The sequence below is a fragment of the Papaver somniferum genome, chromosome 2 (genome assembly GCF_003573695.1).
Source record: "Papaver somniferum cultivar HN1 chromosome 2, ASM357369v1, whole genome shotgun sequence".
In the NCBI taxonomy this organism is placed as follows: Eukaryota; Viridiplantae; Streptophyta; class Magnoliopsida; order Ranunculales; family Papaveraceae; genus Papaver; species Papaver somniferum.
In genome coordinates this window covers 56108838-56127342 of record NC_039359.1, presented here as the reverse complement: position 1 = coordinate 56127342, position 18505 = coordinate 56108838, and the positions used below count along the sequence as shown (strand labels likewise).

Here is an 18505-nt window from a genome sequence, read left to right as displayed (position 1 = left end):
TATTGGAGGTTTTTAAGCAGGTTAATATCAACCTTCCATTATTAGATGCAATTAGGCAGATTCCCTCTTATGCCAAGTTCCTTAAGGACTTGTGTACGCGAAAGCGTAAGCTCAGTGTCCAGAAGAAAGCCTTCATAGCTAGTCATGTGAGTTCTATTATTCAGAATACCACTACTCCTAAGTATAAAGACCCAGGGTCCCCTACCATTTCTTGTACAATAGGTAAGTACCGTGTTGAGAAAGCGTTGCTTGACTTAGGAGCCAGTGTGAACTTACTGCCATACCATGTGTACCTTAAGCTAGGACTTGGTGAGATGAAACCTACCCAGATAACACTCCAGTTAGCTGATAGGTCCGTTAAAATCCCTCGTGGTGTGATCGAGGATGTTCTTATTGAGGTCGACAAGTTTATTTATCCAGTGGATTTCGTGGTCCTAGATACCCAACCTGTCCCCGACCCAGAGAACCAAATACCTGTGATTTTAGGTCGCCCATTCTTAGCTACGTCTAATCGATCATAAACTGTCGAATGGTATTATGAATCTATCTTTTGGTAATATGACTATTGAGCTGAATATTTTTAATGTAAACAAGCTACATTCTGAGCTAGATAGCACATGTATTGAAGAGGTGAACATGATAGGAACCTTAGTTCAGGAGTCATTACCAAACATCGTACCGGAAAATACATTGGAGAGTTGTTTATCCCATTTTAGCCTGGATTTCGACGATGATAGTAACATTGAACAAGTAAATGCTCTGTTGGATTCTGTTCCTATGTTAGATATTGATATATGGAAAGATAGGTTCGAACCATTACTAGCTTCTGAGTCTATCTTAATACCTTATTTAAAAGAGCCTCCTGAGTTGGAGTCTAATTATACATTTTTAGGCCCACCCGAGTCTTTCCCTGTGATTATAGCCTCCGATTTGGATAGTGATCAGGAAAGTAGTCCAGAGACCGTGCTTCAAGAAAATAAGGAAGCCTTAGAGTGGACCATAGAAGATATGAAGCAAGCTGAGGATGAACCACCTGATTATGACTTAGAGAAAGCAATTGACCTTTTTCAAGAACCCGATGGTCTAGAAATTAGGAACATTGTGACTAGTCATTGTAGAGGCACCCAAAATTCTAAGTTTGGGGGTAGAGATTGTCAATTATCCCCAATAGAAGTCCCTAACTTGGGACTCAAGCCTAGTGCATCTGAGGTATCGCTTGAGTGTATTCAGACTCCACAACCTGATCCGCCTGATAATGTCCAGGAGAAAATCCAAATGTTAGAGACCCGTTTTTCGGATGAATCTGTTTGCCGAGACACTCATATGAAGCCCAAGTGGGCACCTCAGATAAATCCAGTTGTCTTGCGAGAAACTTTAGATCAGGTTGTGCTCTATATGCTCATTTTTCTGATCTTGAGCATTTGTCTCCTATTTGTGGCAGTTCTATTTGGTCTTATGGACCCACAATTATTTCGACTATTGGTATACGACTTTGGAAGGTGAAAATTCTTTTGAGGTATTTGATGTCTAGCTAATGACTATAAATTTAGCATTTACTGGGAGGCTCCCGCGTTCATGTGATACGGTAATATCCTTCCTTATTTCTTTTCCCTCCAGTGGTAATAGTTTCTCCTTGTTCATGCTTTTTTTCATCCTTAGAACATTGAGGACAATGTAAGATTTAAGTTTGGGGGGGGGAAGAAACACTTTTTGTTAGCTTTTAGTTGCAATAAATAAACTCAGAGCCTAGAAATTTATGCCTATTGAGGATTGCACTAACTAATCTAAGTGGATGGAGCATTTGATTGTCGGAGTTTGAGGAACCAATCTGATTAGATGGAAACATCTAAAGAGTCTATTCATAAAAGCACAGAGCTCAGATGTTAGAAATAACATGATAGTTTCACCATATCTCGTTGAGTCCTTTTCACTTCTATTTTTATTTTATTTTGTTTTTAAACTATGTTTCTCTAAGTGATAGGTGGGGCCCACGATTCAAGTTGTTACCAATGCTAGGGTGAATTAGAGTGATTGAGATACCATGAAAAAAAAAAAAAGTTGAAAAAGAAAAGAATGAAAAAAAAAAAAAAAAAAAAAAAAAAAAAAAAAGAAAAAAGAAAGAAAGAAATTGAGACCAGACCATTTGACCAAAAGGAATAAATTCAATAAAGTCGACCACTGGTACCCTTGTATATGCCAGTTGTGTTGACCTAGAGTTAGGTTATCGACCACTGGTACCCTTGTATATGTCAGTGTGTTGATGTTAGTCAGACTAGTATCTCAATCCATTAGGATAGGTTCATTTTGGTGGAGGCCTTCAGACAGATATGGGAAACGTCGTTCACTTAGTAAACATCAAAACCATCTATGTTTTCTATATCCATCTTCTTGATCTATCCATGTGATTAGTTTTGACTCCGAATATGATGTCCATAGTGCAACTATCTGAGTAGAGCTCTGTCACTTTATATGAATTTTAGTATGCTTGAGTGCAAACTCGTGTACAGCAATTGGAATTTCGCATCAGGGTACTTCTTCCTGTAGTCAATAAGTATGCCAACCAAGGAGATTCTTTAGTGCCTTCCAAGGTTCTGCGTAGATATCTAAGGTCTGGAGTACAGGTTTTGTGGGTATATCTCTGGTAAGCCCTCCCGAGACTATAACTCGGCCACTAGGGCCACCTAGGGGTTTAAAGGCTTATTGCATACGCTAAATGCAATCGACGATGCCTGCGACAGTGACAGTGAGTTAGGATTTTATTTTGTAGTTTTGATTTGCTCGGGACTAGCAAATAATAAGTTTGGGGGTATTTGATAGACGCATTTATGTGTCTAATATAGCTCATTTGTATATATTGTTAGTACTCGATATTGTACTTATTTGGTTATTTTATGTATTTGTAGGTGTTTTTGGAAAATAATCTCTTGCGGCGAATTTGGCTAAAAATGTGGCATTTGGACCTCCGTTGATAACGTACCGGAAGCGCCTCAGAAGTGTACCGGAAGTATCCCAGAAATACCCCGGAGGAACCCCGAAAAAAAATGCGGAAAATGCCCCAGAGGACACTTGCTATACGGACCCTTGATTTTGGATAAGGGGTAACCTAATTACTAAGGGGTGACCCATTTCCAGGCATCTGCTAAAGGGAGACCAGCCACAGATAAGGGGAGGTCAACTTCTCAAATTCAAAAGAAAATTTTGGCGGGAAAAAAGGCCGCAGCGTCAACAGTTTTGGATCAAAGATTTGAGCGACCTAGCAGGCGATTCAATGGGCAAATTTGGTACCCACGGACTCTACAAGACATAAGGGACCTGTTAGAAGCGATTAGACCCATCTAATTGGGCTGGATAAGTCAGAAAATCCACACAAAGTCAAGACAGTGCACACGGTCCCTGTTTAGGGTTTTGAATTGGTTTGAAAGATTTGGGAGAGATTCTTGCGTGGGATATACTTCAAAACAGTTGAGTTCAAGTCAGAGAATATTTTGGGAGCAATAGAATAGCTCACAGACGCATACAAAGATCGACAGATGGAATTATTGTTCAAACTGCACGTGAAGAATAAGAGATTTATTCTCGAATTTGATCGAGTTTCTAGGGAATCTGAAGGCTATATAAGTGTTGGTTTACATCAAAGAAAGGTTAGAAACCTTTAGGAGAGAGTTTAGAGTCTATGAGAGCCTAGGAGAAGCAATTATAGAGGAGACAACGCTGCTGCTGCTGCTGCCATTAAAGCTTCTGAAGAACACGAAGAACAGACTCGCAGAGTCAGTCGTTCTTCAGCAGACTCTTTTTCATACCACTGTTGTTGTTTCACAGCAGTAGATAGTTATCGTTTACAGCAGTCTTAAACTACCATACCCCTTTGTAACAGTGGCGCTGTAACACCATTACAGCATTGCAAATTTCTGTTTCATATTATATTCATCAATAAAAACACCTATTTTAGCCATGAATTCATCTTGTGAGTGTGTCTTTGGGATGAGGAGCTAAACCCATTAGCCGAGACGACAGAGGAAGCCATTGGTCCATATTGATTGGTATAAAAAAAATTTATTATTTATTTGCAATATTATTATTTGATTATTTGCATGGAATTGAATTTAAAATATTAGTTTTTATTGAATAGTTGTGAATTATTTTGATGAAGCATGCTGGGTTTTAAAAACTTTTGATGTTTTATACTTCGTGATTACAATTATTACTTCAAAAATATATTTGAGGCAAATATTAGAATTATTTTTAAAGATAGAATTGCATGAATATTATTTAGAATTTACTATTTAATTGGTTAATGGTGGAATCCTAGTCTTGGTATTTTCTCTAAAGGTTTGAACTATTTTATTTATTTGCCTGTTTAATTTAAATCTAGAAAAATTGTTTTCTTCACAAGTCTGAAAAGACCCTGTTTTTACCACTTCTACAATCACTTTTGATAAACCATCAGGTGGTTGGCTCTGATACCAGCCTATAAGTCACCCCTTCCGTGGAGCGGGTATGGGTCGTGGTGGTTGGCTCTGGTACCGGTCGTGGTGGTTGGATCTGATACCATCCTATAGATCACCTCTTCCGTGGAGCGAGTATGGATCGTGGTGGTTGGCTTTGAGGGTAGGTATGGGTCGTGGTGGTTGGCTATGGTACCAGTCACCCATTCCGTCGAGGGGTTATGGGTCCTGGTGGTTGGCTATGATACCAGCCTATAGGTCACCCCTTCCGTGGTTGGCTCTGATATCGGTCGTGGTGGTTGGCTCTGATATCGGTCGTGGTGGTTGGCTCTGATAACAACTTATATGTCACCCCTTCCGTGGAGGGGGTATGGGTCGTGGTGGTTGGCTCTGAGGGTATGGGTCGTGGTGGTTGGCTCTGATACCACCAAATATTAGGGTACCGAGCCCAACTCGTCATAAGCCCATGGATAAAACTCAACTTGAAAACCGGTTGACTAGATGAGGGATCCCATCGACTTATAAACTATCCAATTAAGCCCCATCTACCACTGTGGGACTAAGGTCCCAACCGATGGATTCAATCAGGAGGAAAGCAGTTTTGAGCAACAGAATACAACGACTTTGACTACTAAAGACGACGCATCTACTTTTTGTGCAAATCCGTCAGCTTAGGAAACAAAATAGAGCTTTCTTTGAGGGGAAAAAACAGAGAGAAGACCAAGAATATTAGAAACGACAAGAGGGATTATATTGATAGGAAACAGCCATATCATATAGCAGAGTATGTTTTATATACAACCTTGAAAAAACCCTAACTACCTAGTTGGACAGGACATTTATGGGCCATAGGCCTTACACCGCTCCTGCATTCTTTTTAATGCTTGGGCGGAAATTTGTAGAGCCAAAGAAAATGCTGGCGAGTTCATATCCCAACCGCCTATCCTTGACCGCTGGTTTTTGAAGGAACACCAAAAGGAGGTAGATAATGTTGGACATGATGGTGATTCTATCATCAACCTCCCTTTCTCTCACTCTGACGAGTTTATCAGCAGATATCCACCACCTCCTCTTGTGGAGAAAATCTTTCACATCTCAGCCCAATCTATGTCAATGATCGAGACAGATTGAAGCCTCCACTATCTGAGAATCACTTTGGTTGTTACATCACCGTAGAGATGGTTAAAACCAAGGCAGGGGAACTACTTCGTCAAAACCTTGGATCGACCGCGTTGGGTCTGCATGCAGTTATAGCTGATCGCACAGATGAAAACATTCGGAGTTGGCTAAATGATTGGAAAAAGGAATCAAAGATAATTAACCTTGGATCCAATTATGATAATAGCAGTATGCTTGTAGGAGGGTCCCCAAGATTCAACCCTTATGGATGTGATTTTGGTTGGGGTAAGCCCTTGGCAGTTCTTATTGGCTGGCCTTATAAATTCAGTGGGAACGTTTGGACGAATCCAGGTAAGGCTGGTGGAGGGAGCGTGGATCTCGAGATTTTTCTTTCACCAAAAGCCATGTCTGCGCTTGAATCTGACGACGAATTCATGGGTGCAACCTCAACACATCATGAGATGATCATGTGATCATGACCAGCACTACGGAGAAAAGTAAAATAAAGACATGGTAAGGTAATTTCATTTTTTTCGTTTTGTTTTTTTTCTATTTTATTATGAAAAACTAGGTATGCTCGACAATTTAAATCATAAAATATTGACGTCTGATCAATGTATCCATGTCCTATCTTTTCCAAAAATTGTTGCGTCTCCTTATCCGTGTTGCATAGCATCCTTCTTGTCCATGTCATAGTTCCCGTCATTGGTACCCAGGTTATATTATTTAGAAAGGAAGCGTAACATAAGGTGGTATAACTTGGTTTTTCTGACTTACCCCGTCCTTTTGACAAAATAACTGGCAACAACAAATTTATACTATGGCAAAACCAAGAGGCGCTAGGGAACAACTCATCCCCATAATTAATTTGGTCTTCTGTACTGTTTATTCTCTTTTCTCTCGTTTGACAATCAGGCTACTATTTTGTTGCTTGTGCCCAAATCACAGCTTGATAATGACTAAAAACTCCAGATATTTTGGCCATGCCGGAGACATGTATTGGTGACGAAGAAGAAGGCGTTGTCAGTTGGCTGTTTAATAATTTCCTAAACTCGATGCGTATGTATATATATTTTTAGTATTTGTTTGTAATAATAAATTCCCATCAAACTGTACTAGATGACTGCTGTTAAGCTATTTGACATTAGGTTTGTAATAATAAATAGGGATATTTTGATTTTGATCAGAGTTGGGTTCGGGTCATCATGAAATTTTAATTACAGTTTGGGTCACGAGACCATTTTAACCGTCTTGACTGTTAGGAAAGTTTGTTAAATTCTAAAATGACCAAATATCTATTAAACTTCGAATTATTTACTAACCCTGCCATAGTACTTTCCGTTAAATTGGTGTATGGTTGGGATTTCTTAAAGATTTGGTATTATGTGTCTAAGGAAGTAAATAGATCTAGTTTTTCCACCACCATTTAATTAAAGTCGTTGTCTTATCCCAACTGAAACAGCAAAGTTGCAGACGCGAGAAAGAAATGGTGAGAGAGATGATCCACAATTGAATCGTCCTTAGTTTTATTTGGATTTATGGTTGTTTTGGTTAGCCATAGTGGAAGAAGAAGAAGGGAAATTGAAGAAACTACACGATGGTTTTATTCTCCATCACAGCTGAAGTTGAAGGTTAAATCGAGAAACTATGGTTCGTCAAAAACGGTTAGTGCATGAAACCTACTACAAATTATCTTCGTTTTACAACATGCATATTTTATAGAAATTAGAGTTTATCAGTATAATTTGGACTTTTTGATTCATAAATTTTTGGGTTTTGACTGTAGAAACTTATAATTTGTGTTTTGGATGGTTTGTGGTGGATGTATTAGCATGAAATTGAGCCTTAAAAGATTTAGCAGTCAAAATTTTGCTTTGTTCATGTAATTTTAATGTTTGTTCTAGGGTTGATCAAAATTTGGGGTTGTTTTCATTGTTGAGGTTCTCTTTCCTTTTATAATTAAATTAGCTGAACTTGATTCCAATTTATTATGACTTCGGGTTCCTTCAATTTATGCTTTTGTCATGCACATATTTGATTAAAGGTGGAAAAATCATCTGAGGAGGTGGATGTTGAGATTGCCACACAAGGAGTTATAGGTGAGAGAGTTATTGGCATATTTTCAATTGGTTCACTTGCTATTAATTGAAAGATGCGGGAGAGTGTAGTAAGTCAGCATAATTGGCCGTAGTGAACATAATTTGTTGGTTGGTAACTTGCGTCATCTTCACACTCTCATTGCATATATGACACACCCTTGCAATAAAAATAGAGAAATTCACTTGTATGCTTGTACGAATGTAAGTTGCAGATGTGCATAAATTGGTTTATAAATGTAAGTTATTTCGGTTTCTAGCATGCCTTTGTTCTTCATTTTATCCATATGGAGATCTGTTGATTTTGCCCAAATTGTGAGCTTTGAAACCGTCTGCAGGTGTGAAATTATTGCCTGAAAAATGGCTTAATTTGGTGTTTACGGGGTTTCGAGGTTGGGTCCAAAGGTCTGGTAACTGAAAAATAATCTAGACTGTTAGATTCTATTTATTCTTGACCGCTGGATTGTTTTAGTCTCACGTGCGACTCGTGTGCTCAATATTAACTAACAGCGTTTCATAAATGAAAATTAATTAATATAGAAGTTATTTCATTAACGGTCAAGACGGTCAACAACGGTATGATGATCGAAACTCTAATTAAAATTTCATGGTGACCCAAACGCAATTCTGGTCACTTTTATGTGACCTAAAGTAAAAATATGCCTAATAATTATCACCGAACAGATCTAGATGGATGGATTCGATGCATTCATCTGTTTCTTTCTACTGTTAAGTTCTGAAATGTACTTGTGCCGACCACTTGTATTCAGATAAGAGAGCATTATCCATTGTTAGCTATTTGATAATTGGTTTCTAACGATAAGTCATCTCATCTACGTACTACGTTATCATAACAAAGTGTGCGTTTGTTTTCTCCTCACCAATATAGTCAATATCGGATTTCAGTTTGTCTCGGTCAAGGATCGATACACTGGTACAATTTCATATCGGGGAAATCTGGGTTCCAAATATCGGAGGAACTTTTAGAATTCTTAGTTCCAAATTTTATACACATACAATATTTTGTACAGTTTATACCCTAATTTACACCTCCATTTCCTCTTCACATATATAGATATACATCTTGTAATTAATATAGCATTTAAGTAAAATATCGACATTCAGAAGGGATATATTCTTTTTTTGGTCAAAAACACTCAAAACCATTCCCAAATGAATCCCTAGTTTTAGCCGCATCTGTTTGATATCTTCTTCTTCCTTCTTTTTCTTTTTTCCTCCTGCAATGGCATATCCGCCACAGCCTATTCATTCGACCAATTTCTTCAAATTTTATCTTTGTATTCTTGAACAATGATTCATTCTTTACAAAGATTTTGATTTTACTTGTGCTGGTGATTATCAAACTGTTGAGAGTTTAATCAGTTTTTATTCAGTTTTGATTATCGTTTCGTTTACTTATTATGCTGTGGATGAATCAAAGAAACACTTGTTTGAAATCAATCAGATGAAACAAGCAGAAGCTCTTCCATTTTTAGATTTTTTATATAAACCAGACCTAACTATATCGGCGGAATTTCGTCCGAATCATCCCGAGTCAACTGATTGCGGCCGATATTACCGGTAGAATATCGTCTCGGCGAGATTGCAATTTCGTCTCGCTCCAAGAACGGTACCGAGAATATCGCCGTTATCTCGGCCGAGATGGTCGAGATTGACTTCACTGCACCCGACTCACCTGACGCATTTGAATCTTGCTCAATATATCATCTGACTCAAAAATATGAGTCAGTGGTTTGTTCCTATGAATCAAATGTATTTTGTTACCTGACTCACTACAAAACAGAACGCCTCTTGGGACGGCCAAAAAACGTCCCAAGAGGACAAAAAACCGTCCCAAGAGGTATTAGGGACGGTTTATGTACCGTCCCCTGTTCCACCGTCACTAATACTATTTGGCCATGTTTTCTTTTTGGGACGGACATATTTTAGCCTTGATTTAAATATTTTATGACTATTAGGGACGGTCAGGCCATTCCCAAATATCCTTCTTTAGGGACGGTTTTTTCAAAACAGCCGTCCTTAGAAGCTACTTGTTTTGTAATGACTCAAACGGGTCTAAATCAGGAATTAGTCCTGATTCAGATCACGAGTCAGATCGCACTCAAAATTAAAAACAAACGATCTGACATCTGACTCGAACCGAGTCAGGATTCGAGTTAGATCCAGATTCCAAGTTAGCAGAAAGCAAACACACTCTAAATATACAATTGGTGTTAAATAACTCACGATCGACGTACTATACTCGTGCGCTAGCTAATTAATTGTCAAGTGTCAACGTACTTTGCTGGGAAAAAACTGCTCTCAAGGAAAATATTTTTGATGTGAGAACAATATGAAACTGAAAATACCTTTCAAGGTATCACTTGGAGCAATGTCTACACTAACCAATTTTAGAACCACCCAACTGTAATGGGGTTTTGTTTTGTTTTATGTGACATATATGAGGGTACAAATTGTTGATTTGGATGATATATTTATTTTTTGATTTGGATTATTGATTCTAAACCCAAAACTCAAAATATAATTAACGAACTGAATACTGAAACTCGTTGGATGAATACAGCCAAAAACTATTGCATGATATACGGAAACGGGTAGTGGTAAAATTGATTAAATGTAGAGGAAAGATGCAGTGGTGAGTTGGGTGGTGATCGTAGTGCCTCGTACCTAGTTTCGAAAAGAGAATGGATCACAGTTAGAAGCTGGTTATTATCTGAAAATCCATAACGAATAGAGCCCTTTATTGAAAAAGTGGGACCTATAACGCGAGGTTAATGGCTATAGCATAAGTGCGATAATTAGTTGGGTTGTTGAGCCGCGAAGCAGCTGACCTTATATTTATATTTGCCCCTACAGAATGGATTTTTTTTTTCATCCTAGTCCACACAAACGTCACTAGTGTGCACAAAGCATATGCCTTTGTTGCTTCCCAACCAAAACAAACCTTGTATTGAGTATTTCCAGCCTATAATGTGGTCCAACACCATTGACTTTGTGTTTTAAATGTTATCTCCAGAGTTTCAAACCCGTTAAATTAATTCAAACCTCTAACAAAAATTGCATTCTCAAAGTCTATTAATACCAATGTTCTTTTGATTTTCAGTTGACACGAAAAGTGCTTGAATCATGGGTGTTTACACAAATGTTCATGTTCTTCTTGAAGTTTTATTTTTTACCTCATTGTTGCTCAAGTCTTGTTCAGCTCTAGAAAGATTTTCTTCTAATTATGTTTTTGGAGATTCTTTGGTTGATGTTGGTAACAATAACTACATTGCAACTTTTTCCAAGTCAAATTACTTACCAAATGGACTTGATTTCCCTCCCGGACGTAATCCTACTGGAAGGTTTTGTAATGGAAGAACGGTCGTTGACAATATAGGTAACTGCAACTACTTAAATTAGCAGTGCTGATTTTCAATATATGTTCTCTGTTTTCTCATTTTTGCTGTTTTGAGTACACTCTGTTCAGGTCTAGAATTGGGCTGGAGAACTTTTACTCCGGCATACTTGGCACCAACTACAGTTGGAGATGTTGTCCTTGATGGAGTTAATTACGCATCCGCAGCTAGTGGAATTCTTAGAGGAACAGGCAGAAATTACGTAAGCTTGATTCTTTTTCTATGCTTGATCATGAATTTGTTCAAAAATTATTTATGGATTATAGTGACTGTATCTTGAATTCAGGTTGGACGTATCAACAATGACGCACAGATAGATAACTTCGCTAAAACAAGGCAATACATAATCTCAAGAATGGGTTCTTCTGCGGCTTCGGAACATTTCGGGAACGCTTTATTCTCTTTCACAACTGGTTCTAATGATTTCATTAATAACTACTTGTTAAGTCATACAACTGCAATCTTGATTAGCCCAGAGACGTTTGTAAATCAAATGATTGGAAGATTCAATGTGCAATTAAGAGTAAGAAGAAATCATTTATTCAATTTCAAATCAGTTTCATACTTTTTTATGTTAAGTTTCATTATTGATTTTGCTTTAATTTGTAGAGACTGTATGATATGGGTGCTAGGAGGATTATCGTTGTAAATGTAGGACCAATTGGTTGCATTCCTGACCAACGGGATAAGAACCCATTGGCCAGAAATTCATGTGTTGATTTACCGAATCAATTAGCAATATTATTCAACAAAAAGTTGAAGACTCTGATAATGGATTTGAATTCAGATCTACCACAATCTAAGCTCTTATATGCAGATATTTACCACATTGTTTCTGACATCATTCGGAATTATCAATCTTACGGTTAGCACACTAATGTTACATCGTACAACTCTTTTCAGAAATTCTGACTACCAATACATTTTCTCTCTTGAAAACTCCAACTTTAGCGAACTGATGGACCAATATATATGTTTGTGAATGCAGGTTTCGAGAATTCCAATAGTGCATGTTGTAGACTTTCTGGTAGGTTTGGGGGTTTGGTTCCATGTCTTCCACCATCTGTAGTTTGTCCGAACCGATCTAAGTATGTATTTTGGGATTCATTCCATCCGACTGATGCTACTAATGTCATCATCGCCAAGAGAGTATTCGAGGGAGGTCCTAACGACATATACCCGATGAATATTCGACAACTATTGCAGGCTAATTAGATATTTTGTGATCTTGGCATTATGTCAAACGTTTAAATGTGTAACCAACAGCTAGCATGGACATTTATGTATTTTCCATAGACCATTTGTATACAGTGGACATAAAAATTGAATTGCATCCAAGACATGGAAATTGAAGATAAAAAATGACAATTTCATAATTTTTCTGTATTTAGCTCAGTTAAAGGATTTGGATCAGAAGTAGACGCATCGTCTTGAGTACTCGAACTCATTGTGTTCTTCTGCTCGAAACTGGAGTTGATGGAAGAAACTGGAGTAGTTGACAACATTGTTTATAATGCAATCGAGTTAATATAATTGGCAATACATGAATTGCATTCTTCCTGAATGAATCCATCATAACCAGCCCAGACTTACCGGAATAACCGCATAATGCGCCCGAGATATAGGATACGTGATCCTCTGTACGTATATGGATTCCTACCTTGATCGTGTTATATCCATTCAACCATACAAATTGCTCTGCACCCTTAATAGTATTTGATAAAATGTCGCCTTCGACTCTCTCATCTTCTCATTTATATATTTGTTCTTCATAAATACCATATCTAAATTAAGTACTCCGCATCTGTTCTTCATAAATACTATGTCTGATTATTCTTTCTTGTCGATTGCCTATAACTTGGATTCTCATCCTTACATTCTAAAAGGCGATATAGAGAATGGGGTTCCTCAATAAGTCTCCCTTTTATTTTGAAGCCTCTAAGCCTTAACGTTTTGCCATTTCATCCTTTTCGCAGTCTTGGTGTTTATCTGGACTATTCTCAGTACTCTTTGTTGTTCTACATATACCTTCATTCCCTGTACACGTAAAACCAGTCAAATTCTGAAATTCGTCTCTTGAAATAATCTCCTAGCTGTACAGATATAAGCTCTTCAAGAATTGCTTGTACTCATCAGGACGCGCTCCAAAATCTCATAGCTCCAACTTAAGATCAGATCCTTGAGAGATCCCTGAAATGTTCAAGGTATACCTGCAAAAACAAAGAGGTAATCCTATATTTCCAGTGCCGAAGAACACTCGATAAAGATATGATCGGAGGTTTCAGTAGACTTATTACAGTACTTGCACACGTTATGAATATTAGTACCGTTGGTGCTAATAAGAGTTGAACCTCTGTTTCTCAAGTTATCTAACGTGGAAGCCTTTTCAACAAACATTGCTAATGGAATAAAGCATACCTATGAGGCCAAGAGGCAAGAATCCCTACTTGATGCGCAAGCTGAAGATCATAAGAAGATTTCACAATAATATATTCTCCCGACTTAATTATTTGTTCCGGTCCACACCAAAATACCATCTTCCGAAGGGTATAAAGAAGCAAAATCTAGTAAGGGAAGAAGGGAGGAGTTGAGAAAACACAGCTATTTTAGGCGTCATGAAGCCGTGTATATATGTGATCCCTAGATTCAAAGATATGCCCTCAACATCAACCACACAGGAACCTAGCATGGTAGACTACTGTAGAAGAGATCCTGTAGGCGTTGGGATACAAGAGAGATCCTGTAGAGGTTTTCTTCCCATTTTCTTACCGTGTCACCTTTCCATATTATAAAATGAACCCCGGCAAAAAAAAAAAATCGTTCTTCCCATATTCTTACTGTGTCCCTAATTGTTTTCCTAAAATGGATCATTTGCCCAAATATTTTTAAAACATGGTTCAAATGGACGAGTAAAAATTATTATGAGTGAAATAGATTCATCGTGACTTAAACTTAAAAAATAGTGAAGATGAAACTGGATGCATCCTGTGTAAATTAAAAAATAAGAAAAAGTATTTGAAAATTGGCGGGATGAAACTGTTAACATCCTGACTATTTTTACATTTTTGTCCATTTAAACAGTATCAAAATCTAAGTGTCCTTTTCACCCAGGAATTATTGGTTTTACTCATTTTAACCAATTTTGTGAATTGTTTTACGGACGTCAAATAAATTTTTTTTCTTTTTTTTGGCAACGCTCACGAGGAGATTATTTTTATTAAAAGGCAACAAAAAAGAAGAAGGAGACTAAGCCAAAACCTCAAAAAGAAAGGAAAAGAAGAAACAAAAACCGAGAAACCATGTTACAATTATCGAAATCTATAAGTAGACAGGTTCGACCTATCATTACCCAAATTTGGACGAATGAAAGATGGTGGCTCTATCCACCATTGAGAACTTGAAGAAGCGTCCCGTTTTGCAAGTAAATCAGCTACGCCATTTCCTTCTCTGTAAATGTGAGAGTACCTGAACTGGATCGTAGATAAAAACCATAAACAGTTAGCCCAGTTATCAGCTACGGACGTCAAATATCGCACAGTTATCATCTTTAGGTTGTAGCAGAGCTTCCTTTATGCTGAGGACAAGCACAACTTTCCTTTCCAATATCTACGGCGATACAAGTAGGTTGAACCTTTCCATCCTGGAGCTGCCACATCGAGCGTTTCATAATCAGATCATTCAAGAACTCATCAAGTATCTTGATAGTGACACTCGGCAGAACCACAACATGAGCAATGTTTCCCTGACAAGCAAGTTGCCAATGACGAACGAACTCTTCATCTTTTGGCCTTTCAAATACAACAGTTATACTGAGCTCATTAAGCATCACACTTATCCCTTCAGAACGTAAACGGTTTTTCAGATACTGGGCCTTCCTGACGCATGTTTGGACTTCTTTCTGAAGCCCTCCATAACCTTTACTGTTAAGGGCGTACCACAGGAAGACTGGGGCATGACCATTGCGTCTTCCCGAGATCGTGGCATCCCTGGAGGCAATGCACTCAACATACCTTGACATGGCATTGATATGATCCAACCTTGTTATCTGAACACTGCAGGGTGTTGGACAACCAATAAACTTGTGGCCAGAAATACTAACACTCCCTATTGGCTTCTTAAATGAGATTTTTGGAGCCTGCTCAATGCCACAAACAACTTTGTTAAGCAAGGAAGATTGGTTAGTAAAAGAAATTTAGGTAAAAAGAGATGCTGAAGTGATTTTAAATTAGAAACACTTCTCTAGTTTTCTCTTCAACTTTAAACTTTTCCCCCTCTAATTTTGTATTCTATCTGAAATCTTTGTTTCAGAAAGCTACACAGACATGTTTTACGTACCGACTCTTTGTACAAGTTCTAATTAGCAAATGTCTATTGATTCACTAGGGATCGCACACATAGGGGACATGTACGTAGTTGATGAGAGGGAGGGAGGGAGGGAGGGAGAGAGAGGGAGAGAGAGAGAGAGAGAGAGAGAGAGAGAGAGAGAGAGAACTGACATGTTCGATAAATGGCATCATAATCCCGGATAGCGCCCCATCACAGTGAATGTAAAATCTATCTTCTGAGAAAGCAGCTGCCTTAAGGGTTGCTATAACCAGGTCGAGATCATCAACAGCTCCTTTAACAGTCGTTTACTAAACTCCTTTACAGGCATGTTTAGTTTATTTTCATTACTAATTGTTTACAGGCATGTTTACTAAAACTCCGTCAGGATAAAGCTCCCAGATGGTCATATGTGCAAAAAGTTATTTTTATACAACTAAGAAATAATCAACTTCATGAACCCTAATTTTTTTTACTTAGCAATAAAACTCACCCCATAAAGATACCATGATGATTGCTTTCTGTACCACCATTTGTAATGTAACCCCAATATTCATGATTACCGATTTCCCAAAGTTGAGCAAACCAATCTAACACACCCAATTCGAACTGTTGAGAATTGAGACCAAAGTTGCTCTTAGTAAAGGGATCACCACAATTGTTGAGATGGAAACGTTGAAGCCAAGCAAGAGGAGTACCATGATCCAAGTCCATATTCTTAGGGTAACCTGTAAGCTTTTTAAATTTTATTAATGTGACATAATTTTAGATGAGATTAGAGATATAACGCCTAACTAATGAAGTTGACGTTCATTTATGTAATTTCTTGAAGACTCTATAAAACCCCTCTTGAAGACTCGAAGAAACCCCTGAGATGGCCTCTGGCCAAGGAAATGGAACACCTTTTCAAAAAGAATTATTGAATTTCATAGCCAAAGTGCTAAATCGGAGTAGTAACGCTCTTTGAGGATTTTTATCGACCATTTGACCAGAACACACATATGACATTAGACATTTTTAGGGCCATGTTGTGTTAAGGGTCACTTATAGTGACACAAAAATAAAATAACTCTAAAAAATAATATATCCAGCGAAATCTTTATAAAGACTTTTATATTCAGGCAGCTCTTTAAAATATCTAGTCAAGAACTACATTAGAGATATCAAAATCAGATTTCATATAGACCGACCGTAGTTCCAACTTCCAAACCATACCAAAATCTTCCCTTTCACGGAAAGTGGAACCCGTCCTTGTGGGAACTATCAAGGGGATGCAATGGAATATCGGATTTTTTAAATAATCAAATGTTCGCATTTTGTCAGGAAGCATGTTCTATTACTCGATGAACATTTAATAGCTAGGCATTGGTGCAATGTGCCTACCCATTATAATTGTACTTTTGAAAACATTAAATATTTTTAGGACCCCATATTTTTAAGCGCATATGTACGTACCTAACTGATGCTTGACCCTTTCAAGAAGATAGTTTTCATACTTAGCTAGCACAGTAGCCATATCTGCATCTCTTTCTTCAGTGCTCTCATTATTAGCTTCAGGCTCTGTAATAGCATGACTAAGTGTTGCATCGTGAACATTTCTTGGGACACAATATTCTCCTGTTTTTTCTCTACTTATTACTCCATTTTCTGGTGCCATACCTCCTGGAATGAAACTTTCCGGTACAGAATCAGTCTTTCCATTTTCAACCCCAACAATACTTCCAATTGCCATCACTACGGAGTTATTAAACAACAGTACTACGTAATGCAGAGTATGAAGAAAGTGTAGGGTAATGAAGAGTATGAAGAAAGTGTAGGCATGTATATATAGGAAAAGAGATTCAATGAAGAAGAATGATGGTTATAACCTGGTCGGGCTTGATAACGTACTGTTAGGTTGAATAGTCAAAGTAAGCCATGTCCCAACGAGATAATTAGGTATGGCTTTAGTCTGCTGAAAAACCTTTTTCTTTTCTTTTGTAGGATAGTTTTAAAAACCCAACACCGGCCATGGCAACTAAAGTTAAAGACAACTTTTGAAAATGGTCTGGTTGACCTACTGGCGCCGTTTGACCCCAAGAGACACACAATAAATTGTTGAGATGTTATTTGACCCAACAGACACTATGAAACGTCGAGAGAAGCGAAAAGAACTGGCGAGTGAAATCTTTGAAATCTAAATAAAAAATTCTTTCAAGAATTAAATGTTACCAGGATTAGATACAAAAAAGGTCTGCGGCGCCGCTTGTACTCGCTTGCCTGCTATGTAAGAAATTTTTATCTTAAATTCTAGTTTAGTTTTTCTCAAGAATTACACATTTTCTTAATATTTTTTTTGGTGGACAACTATTTCTTCATATTTTCACATTCATAGCTTCAGAAAAAAAAAAAATCAAAAAAGATCAATGCCTTTCTTATCCTTGTAACATTTAATTTAGATTTAGTATGCCCCAACTTTAGTTTCACCTTGGTCTTGCTTCCTTTGTGTTTGAGCATTAACCTTGTATTACCATGATTCAGCAAATGGGAGGGACCGTAAGTTGTTTTTCAATTATATCTAGTTAATGGGGTATTACACATATCAATCATGTTTATTTACAAGGATCAAAGCTAAATATAATATATATATATATATATATATATATATATTATGATTTTGTTAAGACTTCTCTGAGTTATATTGATATAGGTGTATCCGTACTTCTTTAGGGAACTTAGTTAACCTCAAGCTAAGTTGAACGAAGAATCTTATTTTAGGCAGGAATCCTTGTTTAGGCAGAATTCCTAGTTAGGGAAGAGTTTTTTTTAGTCAATACTCTTAGTTTAGGAAATAGGTTCCTAATAGAAGTCCTTGGTCGGATGAGTACGATGAAGGCTATAAATAGAGGGCTTTAGATGATATCTAAGGACACACAGAATTCTAGGCAGAGAAAACCTAGAGAAAGCTTGGGACAAAACTTCTGCAAGCTTAGCAAACAGTTTAAGATTAATCCACTGTTTAGAGAAGATTGTCAGAGTAATAAAGAGAGAATTGTAATCGTTTTCTTGTTCATAATCTAGAGAAGATATTTTCTTCGAATTACTACTTGTGTTCTATTTTCTA

At 37.5% G+C, this 18505-nt stretch overlaps 3 protein-coding genes across 3 annotated transcripts; 2 read left to right on the top strand and 1 right to left on the bottom strand.

Moving 5' to 3' along the window:
* The first annotated feature begins 5623 nt into the window (after window positions 1–5623).
* Window positions 5624–6037, top strand: LOC113351090 (uncharacterized acetyltransferase At3g50280-like). The gene has a single exon (XM_026595151.1). It carries the CDS (start codon window positions 5624–5626, stop codon window positions 6035–6037), a length of 414 nt encoding a protein of 137 aa, XP_026450936.1.
* A 4770-nt stretch (window positions 6038–10807) lies between these two features.
* LOC113353328 (GDSL esterase/lipase At4g16230-like) lies at window positions 10808–12294 on the top strand. The gene is made up of 5 exons (XM_026596969.1): window positions 10808–11060; window positions 11151–11281; window positions 11366–11602; window positions 11689–11944; window positions 12068–12294. Exons 1-5 carry the CDS (start codon window positions 10808–10810, stop codon window positions 12292–12294), a joined length of 1104 nt encoding a protein of 367 aa, XP_026452754.1.
* A 2148-nt stretch (window positions 12295–14442) lies between these two features.
* On the bottom strand, window positions 14443–17179 carry LOC113353327 (serine decarboxylase 1-like). Its single transcript, XM_026596968.1, has 3 exons — window positions 16858–17179; window positions 15896–16130; window positions 14443–15214 (listed from the first exon to the last, which is right to left on the bottom strand). The coding sequence occupies exons 1-3, from the start codon at window positions 17132–17134 to the stop codon at window positions 15184–15186; spliced, it is 543 nt and encodes a 180-aa protein (XP_026452753.1). The 5' UTR covers window positions 17135–17179; the 3' UTR covers window positions 14443–15183.
* Between the last annotated feature and the right edge of the window lie 1326 nt (window positions 17180–18505).

Coding starts and splice junctions, on each gene's coding strand:
- LOC113351090 (XM_026595151.1), top strand. CDS start 5,624: ATGGTTAAAACCAAGGCAGGGGAACTACTTCGTCAAAACCTTGGATCG.
- LOC113353327 (XM_026596968.1), bottom strand. CDS start 17,134: ATGGCAATTGGAAGTATTGTTGGGGTTGAAAATGGAAAGACTGATTCT. Junction 16,131..16,857: donor AAGGGTCAAGCATCAGTTAG/GTACGTACATAT, acceptor AAAAGCTTACAG/GTTACCCTAAGAATATGGAC. Junction 15,215..15,895: donor CATCATGGTATCTTTATGGG/GTGAGTTTTATT, acceptor GGCATTGAGCAG/GCTCCAAAAATCTCATTTAA.
- LOC113353328 (XM_026596969.1), top strand. CDS start 10,808: ATGGGTGTTTACACAAATGTTCATGTTCTTCTTGAAGTTTTATTTTTT. Junction 11,061..11,150: donor AACGGTCGTTGACAATATAG/GTAACTGCAACT, acceptor CACTCTGTTCAG/GTCTAGAATTGGGCTGGAGA. Junction 11,945..12,067: donor TCGGAATTATCAATCTTACG/GTTAGCACACTA, acceptor TTGTGAATGCAG/GTTTCGAGAATTCCAATAGT.